This window comes from Taudactylus pleione, unplaced genomic scaffold (genome assembly GCF_031769625.1).
Source record: "Taudactylus pleione unplaced genomic scaffold, aTauple2 ptg000585l, whole genome shotgun sequence".
Lineage (NCBI taxonomy): Eukaryota > Metazoa > Chordata > Amphibia > Anura > Myobatrachidae > Taudactylus > Taudactylus pleione.
The window spans coordinates 3,888,785-3,898,060 of record NW_028284987.1 but is presented as its reverse complement, the minus strand read 5'-3'; the positions used below and the strand labels follow the sequence as shown (position 1 = coordinate 3,898,060).

Sequence of the window (9,276 nt, the reverse complement as noted above, 5' to 3'; positions counted from 1 at the left end):
TACAAGATATATGTAAAATATGGAAACATTACAAGAACAGGGTCAATAGTTCACCATTGCAGTAATTGAAATACTGCTCCCTGTTTAATTTGCCTCAACACTGATGTTTTGCACTTCACTTGGCTCCACTGGTGCAAATCCTACATCATCCTCTGGATATTTTGCAATGTCACTAAAACAGGATGTTGTGCTGTGCGGTTGAGGCTTTGCGATGAATATAGGTGTGTATGGCACAACATGCCTGCACCACAAAGTCTATTTTATCAAGGTGCAGGTTTATTGCAGTGTGGAAAATCCAGAAAATGGGCCATTGCAGGCCATTCCTCGAAGTTGATGGTAACTGAAAAGACAAAATGTAAATGTTAAATGACAAGAACAAAATGATTTGTTAGAACATTAATTTAAATTATTTGTATTTTTTTTTCCCCAAAAGCCATCGGCTTTTACTGATGAAGCATCAACTATGATAGTGACTAAAGCAGATTAGGCTACAACTGCCACCCAAGTGACCCTACCTCCATCCATCCAAGTCTCAGTACTTCCTGCCTCGCCTAACCCACAACAATCTGCCTTTTCTATACTGTAAGGAAAAGACCATGGGGTCTATTTACTAAGCTGTGATAGGAGATAAAGTGAACGGTGATAAGGTACCAGCCAATCAGCTCCTAACTGCCAAGTCACAGGCTGTGTTTGAAAAACGACAGGAGCTGATTGGCTGGTACCTTACCTCCGTTCACTTTATCTCCTAACACAGCTTAGTAAATAGACCCCTTGAAATTGAATGACAACAACAGAGCTGAGGCAGAGAGGATATGTGCTATATAAGGGGACTAGAGGTCTACTTACCCCTTATAGTGTCCTAATGGAGATGCCTCCTAGGCCACAACAGGAACCCTATACGCCATGTTTACCTCCCTACCTCCTATCTGTCATTTCAAAAGGGAACGCACCACCAATATGAGGGGCTCTATGTTAACACTCAGCTTTGCACCAGGACATCCACACCTGCCATTTCTGAGATTAGAAGTTCATTGGACTACAGTGCGGGCCTTGCCTCATTGGAAAGTTAACAGTTATACAGCAGTTTTAATAAGTTTATGGTTATGTTTTATGTTATGTGTGCTTATTTATATTTTTGAGGGTGAAATAAATCTTTAATATTTTCTATTACATATATTTAGGAATATTTTATTGAAAATTAAGTTGATCAGTATTATTTGCGTTTATTTTCAGTTTGCAAAAAAAGTCCTCATTTAATAAAATTATTATAAAAAAACAAACATAAATGTGATTATTTGTGAGTACTTCAAGTATTGCCTTTTAAGAATATGTATGATGGGCAGTGGTGTAATGTGGGTGGGGCCAGTGCAGTGGCGTAACGTGCCCTGGGTGCCAGTGCAGGGCAGGGTGCTGGCCTTTTTCTTGGCAGACATTTGGACAACACTGTCAGCACAGACCACATTCACCTGTAGGAGGCTCCAAACACTGCAAGTAGTAGTATTGTATGATCTATAGCTGGATGTAGTTACAATGGCCATTGGATATGTCACAATTTCAAAGCCCCTGTCACATGGTACACAGAGGAGGGGCAACAGCCCCCAGCAGTCCAGGACTGGAGAGAAGAATATGTGCTGCACACTCCACACTGATTGGACAGTGCATGCAAAGTTGTAGTGATGGGAGATGATCTTCATATATCCCTCTAGATGACATGATTCAGACCAGCACTGGAGCAAAGCTTAATTGCTGATTCAAACTGTGCTGTCCAGCTGCACCAACTACAGTAGATGACATCATTCTTGATGACAATTAGCTCCCTTCTTCCGGGAGGGAGCTAATTGTTGGCTAACAGCTGGGGGCGTGCCCAGTCATCATCGTCACAGTGGGGGCGGAGACGCACAATCGCATCATCGTGACCCCGCCACCTTTTCACAATACCGTTATTTTTAGCATTGTGAAGCAGCAAGCGGGGCCACGATGACGTGATTCAGCGCAAATCGCGTCATTGGCACCCCCACTGTGGGAGTTTCCAGTTTATTCTGGGGGGAGGTCGGGAGGGTTGCTGGCTGCCGGGAGGCTTGCCAGCCTTTCCGGGGGGCCGGGAGCGGCACCCAAAAATCATGAGGCTCCCAGCCAAATCGGGAGGGTAGGCAAGCCTGGATGACATGCAGTTTAGTGAGAGGGGCTTTGCATTGGTCCTTGCATTTTATCATGACCATCAGTAATTGCTAAACTACCCCAACTATTAAACTCGCTAAACATCACTACTGATTGCTTCTAGACAACTGTTTAGTAACCTCCCTGTTCCCACATTAATACAGTAATAGCGCTTATTATTACCTCTCGATAGATGACTTTGGTGACTTGTCGCTGCTGGTGAACCTTCTCCAAGTGTCACCAGCCTAGGTCCCGGGACTCTTCCACCTTCTACTGAGTACAGGTGTTGGGAAATACCAAGCTGCTGATCAAGAATGGGGACCATAGCAGCACCTCACCCTTGCAGAGTTGGAATCTGTCAGAGATAGATACAGGGACCATGGCAGCATGCTGCTCTTGCCTGAGGGTATCCTCTGGGTGTAAAGATGTTTTAGCCACCCGGATGGTGGAGAAGCTCTGCTTAGATACGCTGGATGCTGGGACCACCCGCCAGAAATATTTGATGGCATTGTGTTATGGACACCCTGTGCTGTTATCGGTGATCTGCTGGTCTCTGATGTTTTTTTTCCTTTTGCTAGTCATTATGCAGACTCCGATTAAACCAATGATCCCTGATAGTATAAAGAAATAGCTGGCATAGATGATAAAGTAAAAGAAACACAACAGAGAAAATATAATCTTACAAAAGTAAAGTTACAGTATGAGCAGAGAAATTATTATAGTAGCAAGTAGTCTGGGGGCCTATTTATTGCATACCTCCTAACTGTCCCACTTTTCTAGGACTGTCCTGCCATCCCACTCATGGGTCACAGTTTCCCGCAGACAGGGCAGAAAGTTTAGGGGGAGCACTGGGAGCCTGGGGGCAGCCCAGCATCTGTGGGAGTGCTGTGCACACCATTAGAGTGATGACAATAGGGACATGTCACAGGGCCACATCCTAATATACCTAATAGTTTGCACATATTTATTGGAAGCAATGTGATGGTGGCCAGGGTGTCCTTACCTGACTGTGGATATCTTGCTTGATACCAGTCATTATTATATTCACAATTGCTAGCAACAGCAGGGATGCAAAATTGTTTATCCCAGATACCAAAGCGTATCTTTCCTTTCTCACACTCACAGCAATATTCACCCTAGGATAGGAGTGGGACAGGCATCAGTTATATAACACAGAACAAGACATGTTGATACTGTGGGAACTGTAAGTCATAGCAGTGTGACCAGACATATATCATTGTGTTATACAGGACTGGAACAGGGCTCCGCAAGAGGAGTTTTCTAATGTCAGTAAGTATGGTGTAAGTTAGATCATTAAATCAGATGTCTGATTATATGCTGTGATTGTTACTGATGATTTGTACATTTCAATAGTATTTATACATAACCGTCATTGGTGTTAGAACTGTAGGGTACTACAACTGTAAATCAGCATTGCTCTGATGGGTAAGTGGTACTGGGCCAGAGTCAGAGACAGTGGCGCATCTATAATGGGTGCAGTGTGTGCGGGGCACACGGGCCCCCGGGTCCAGGGGGGCCCTGCACCGCACACACTGCACCCATATTTTTTTTAAACTTACCTATCTGAGGTCCCGCGTCGGGTGTCACTGCTGCTTAGAACACCAGAACAATTGGCACCGCGGCCATTTGCCGGTGTTCTGCACATGCACTGTAGACTCCAGGAACTAGAGTGTGCCCGGAGTCTACTGCGCATGCACAGAATGCCGGAAAATGGCTTCCGCGGCCAATTTTCCGGCATTCTGTGCATGCGCAGTAGACTCCGGGCACACTCTAGTGCCCGGAGTATACTAAAGCTCCTGTCGCTGGCCAGCTGTGGCAGTCGGCTGCCAGCCACCAGGGAGAGAGGAGGGGGCCCCGCACGAGTAGTGCACGCGGGCCCCTTCCTCTGTTAAAATGCCCCAGGTCAGAGATGTACACTAATACCACAGTGACTGCGGATTGTTCTGATGGGTAAGTGGTACTGGGACTGATTCAGTAATATACACTAATGCCACAGTGACTGCGGATTTGTACACAGCTGCTGTGCAATAATATGCAAATGCCACAGCTGCCAGGATTTGTAATGAGATGTCACATCTGCAGCCTGGCAAATCCAAACAACAGCTCGGACGCAGATCATTTGATTATCTGACTTCTAAGTAACCCTATGGTCATACAGAATGGGCGCAGGAACTGAGACACTGGAGCCATTTTTTCTGCATACAGGATCTCAGTCACTGACAGACTGAAAACGGCCGCGTCACGTCTGCATTTCAGTCATCGCCTCCGCATTGTCGCCCATAAACGATCCCTTCCAGGCAATCACTTTGTGAATAAATCCTGACTGCGAGTGACATCAGCGACATCAGTAATGACACGTGACACATGCGCAGTGTGACTCATATGTGTGTGCAGGTTACAGGTAATTACTATAACTGCGCAAACAGCAGCATTGTGTCCATCTCTGACTCAGGGCCATTGCACACAGCACATTGGGGCATATAATGACTAACGAACTGGGAATAATAATGAAGTTGCTTATTTTATATGCAAAGGAAACTAAATAGTCAGTGACTGTTACAGATCTATACATGGTAGAAATATGACATTCATAGGCATGACAGTAGTAGTGGTACAGAGTGCATACTTACATTATTATTGTGGTAAGTATCTTATAGGAGGCCTTACATACAATGTAGCCAGCATAGCCCACCCAGATATTGTTAACGTAGGCCATGGTGAATATGGCAGCACTGTCCACTGCACAGAGGACACACAGAGCCAGCTCTCCCCAGAAGCTCCAGTCTGTCTTCATGCAGTCCATCACGGAGAGTGCAAATATATCTGCAGGAAACAAACAGGTGCAGAGTAGCTATCAGTTGTTATCATGTATTTTACTGACCTGATATGACCAGAGGTACTTAAAATTAATGTTATCACCCATTTTTGATACATAAGAGAAATAGAAATTGAAGAATGTATAACATGTTCAATGAACAGGTATCGGTTCTCTATAAAAACATATTTTTAAAACATGTATTTGGCATAGCACATAGGAAAACACAGGGGGTTTCCAGTTGCCACATTAGCAGAACTATATTAAATGAATTAATACAATATGCAGTTTAAGGAATAGTACAAAGCTGCTGTACATGCCCAGTGGTCATAGTTTCTCATACCAAGTGTGCGGTGTGTTTGAATCTGAGTACTCATCAGCTTAGAGAGAACAGAGAGCAGCTGCCAGCTAGGAGACAGGTGTCTTACCGGGATGCAGTTATTGTACCTACAGCCGGCATCCTGTCTGACGAAATCCAGACAACAGAATACCACTACCCAGCCGGAAGACCTGCACTGTAATCCCGAAAGTCTTGGATATGCCAACGCCGGAATCCCGACAGCCGGGATTCTTATCATAAGTATAGCGGGGCTGATTAGGTCTAAGCCGCGAGGGGGTTAGGTTTAGGCATCATGGATGTTAGAGTTAGACTTTGGGGTGAGGGTAGTGTTAGGTACCCCATGGGGTGGGCTAGAGTTAGGCACCACTAGAGGGGAGGGTTAGGTTTAGGCACTAACAGGGAGGGTTAGGGTGCAGGGTAGGGAGGGTTAGTGTTAGAGGGAGAAGGGGGAAAAATTACCATACGTACCGGATCCTTGTCGGGATCCTGAGCATTGGGATGCCGCTGTCGGTATAATGACAGCAGGCATCCCGACTGTGGGGATTTCATACCGATTCCCTTTGAGGCAGACTATAGCTTATTAAGTGTTAATTATGAGACCTCTTCATGGACCGGCCACACACACTCATTTGGACCACCGGCACCTATGTACCTCTAGAAATCCTGCATTTGCAGGTCTAATAAGTTTTTTTTGATAACTCTGCCTAATACAGATAATGTATTAATAGAAATATATGTTATATTTAGCTGAGAGATATCTGGTCCAGAAGCAGCACAGGGAATGGAATACTCCCAGTCTGCTTCATTTTTCAGAGATATTTTAACCATCAGTGTTTTGACATGAGAGTGAGGGATATGACTTATAATGTAATAAGAAATAATTGTGAAGACATCTAAGAGGGTTTCCTATAGCTTTGTATGCTCCTCCCCTATTTTTGTTTAGCCAATGACAGATACATTTGAAAAGCCACAATGAGAAAGAGATATTTGCCTAGGACCTTGTCCTCCATAGTTAGTGTATAGGGTTAGAGATTAGTGTGATGGAGACACATAATTACTCAGACTGTGTAATCTATTTCATACCTAGCAAAGCTGCAGCAGCTTCCACGCCTCCATTAAGCACAAAGACACTGTCAGAGTGTTCCAAGCTATCCCAGAGTGTTTGGGAAGAGCCAATCACTTGGTAGTATCCAACTGACACAAGTGCCCACAATGAGGACCAGGTAATGATGCTGCAGGAATAGCACTCGCAGAAGTCCAGCCACTGCTGCTTGAAGAACTTGGCCACCATTTTACAACAGCTGTGCACAGCGTTCATGTGTCTGTGTTTGATGTGGTCATTTGTACACTCTGAACATGGCTGATCCTTGCTGGGCATGGGCAAGAAAATGGAGATGATGAAAGCCATTGATGCACTTTCCAAGGTAATAATGTTCAGGTAATAGTAGGAGAAATGACCAACTGACACCATGAGCTGACCACACACAGCACCTATGGTGTAGCCTAGCAAGCTATACCCTCGGATATAGACAATGGTCTTCTCATATTGATCAGCAGCCACTACACTGTGTACATATGAGAAGATGGCAATGTCACATGCAGAGACCATGGCTGAGGTAACCTGAAGGAACTGCATGGCCCGGAAACTGGAAGCAAAGCACAGTAGGCTGTAGCTGATGACTTGGCACAGGCCCTGACACACAATGACCGGTTTGTATCGGCAGAGGTCAGTAAAGAGGAGCACTAGCAGCTGGAGAAGCAGCAAACTGTTTGTCCATATTGGGGAGAGCTTATTCGTGACCTGGGGAGAAAGAAGACACATTATAAGCAATATGTTAGTGAAAACAGAGTTTGAGTATCAGTTGTCATATTTTCAAAGGCAAATTAGGTATTAAGACATTGTATGACCAGGAGATAAGATCCTTAGTAGAATTATAATTCCATTATAAGAGATATAATCAGAGTATTTTCACAGGCAGAGTTCCTCCTTTCAAAAAAAAAAAAATGCTGTTAGACGTTCACCCATTTGTTTTATGTAAAATATGCAAATTTATACTATGCTCATCCACAATAAAGGGCACGCCTATGTCCATATGCAGACTTGGTCACATCTTACACTTGCACATCCTTTTGTTTGGAGTGGAAGAGCAGGGAAAGGGGATTTGAAATGTAGTCCAGGTACAGAAAGGACATATTCATGTTACTACGGGTAAGGTAAACCTTCACAGAGGTGCATATATGCTGGTCAGTAGTGTTGAACATGGAAAACACAAACTGTGCAGACTACATATTACTCCTCCAGGTAGGCTTCTTTCCCCGTACCAAGATGGCTGCTAAGGCTACTACTGCGGATGCGCAATGACATCTTGTTCACTGTGTTAGTGCGCCACAATGGGAGAGGCAAGTTTTCCACTTAGCTCCTTGAGACCTGAGAGATTACCTGCAATATTGACACTTTCCAGTGATCCTGCACCACTACCCAGTATCTGGATACAATCACTGGCTGGTGAGCTCCATCCAACCAGTGTGTATAACAGTGAGTACAGCTGTAGCTCATGTAACATCAATAAACCTTCCACTGGTTAAGCAACTGGGGGGGCATATGTGTACATATCTGCTATATCATCCAACCTGTTCACACATATTTCCAACAAGTAGCTGTATCACTTGGGGTGCATACACATTGATGATGAGAATGACAGTTCCCAGTACTAACTAGTTGCTTCTGATTGGCTGATTGTGGATTTGCTACTATTATCCATACATGAGAATGATGATTATAATTGCTGTAGTATAGGTGTTTTTTATTATTTAAATTAAATTTAACAGCAAATTATTTTTTTAATTATCAGTCAAGTGTTAAAGAACCTTTCCTGTGCCTATGACTTTGTTGGGTGTAAGTACCCCTGACATCAACCTGGCACATATGCTACTGGTGTTGGAAACTTTTAATTTTGACATATAATTAATATTATTATTGTTATTATTTTATTTTAGGAAAGTTTTATATATAAATATATTATGGAACTGCTTTCGAGGCAATTTATTAATGACCTCCTAGCCAGACAGCTGCTCCAATAAGCATCTGTCCCCCATTTTTTAAATACGGACATAAAAAAAGGCAACTGAAAAAGGGCAATGGCCTCATGGGGAAGGGCCAGGGAAAAGATAGGGGAGGCCAGGAGATGCTGGGGATAAAAGAAGAGAAAACTACAAGTGAGATTCATAAAAAACAGGAAATTTGACAGGCCCAAACAGCACCCCCTGCCCTGCGGTGCCCTGTGCCATGGCACTGGTCACACTACCCTAGTTACGGCCCTGACTTTCATACAACTCACCCATAGAGTGCATTACAATTTCACATAATTTATATGTTACTGATATAAATAAGAATTGTGTTCTCGTACCTCTTCCATGGTGAACTTTTTGTTAGGCCCAGTCATATATGATGTATAAAAGGGTTCTGCAGGTCTCAGGTGGAAGAAGAAACCATATAGACATAATAAGAACACTGGATGCTCTTGAAACATGTTCTTAAAAGGAAGTCTTAAATTCATGGCTATTTAATAGCGCACAGAATTTGTGGAACTGATGGTAAAGTCTCTTCTGAAAGATAAACACAATGGTTGTCAAATAACTGAAACAAATAAAATATAATTTGCGTTGCTATAACTTATTCATGTTTTTGGCTTTTTACCTACATTACATATATACAGATATTTTCAATCCATTCCATAGTGGGCATAAAACAAGACTCATCTTACATGATGCTGAAGTACTGTACAATGAGCTGTCACTGCAGCACAGCAACTGAATAGTGTCAGTTAGCAGACAAACTGCTGGGAAATGTTACAATGGGATGTAGTCAAAATTCAAACAGTCAAAACTTAGACAATCAAAAGGTCAAATGGCAAAATGTCGACAACAAAACAAGTCGACATGG

At 43.4% G+C, this 9,276-nt stretch overlaps 1 protein-coding gene across 1 annotated transcript; it reads right to left on the bottom strand.

The window, feature by feature from the left end:
* Positions 1 to 263: 263 nt before the first annotated feature.
* On the bottom strand, positions 264 to 8,890 carry LOC148481340 (thiamine transporter 2-like). The gene is made up of 5 exons (XM_088453697.1): positions 8,741 to 8,890; positions 6,417 to 7,134; positions 4,871 to 5,001; positions 3,161 to 3,293; positions 264 to 340 (listed from the first exon to the last, which is right to left on the bottom strand). The coding sequence occupies exons 1-5, from the start codon at positions 8,888 to 8,890 to the stop codon at positions 264 to 266; spliced, it is 1,209 nt and encodes a 402-aa protein (XP_088309823.1).
* Between the last annotated feature and the right edge of the window lie 386 nt (positions 8,891 to 9,276).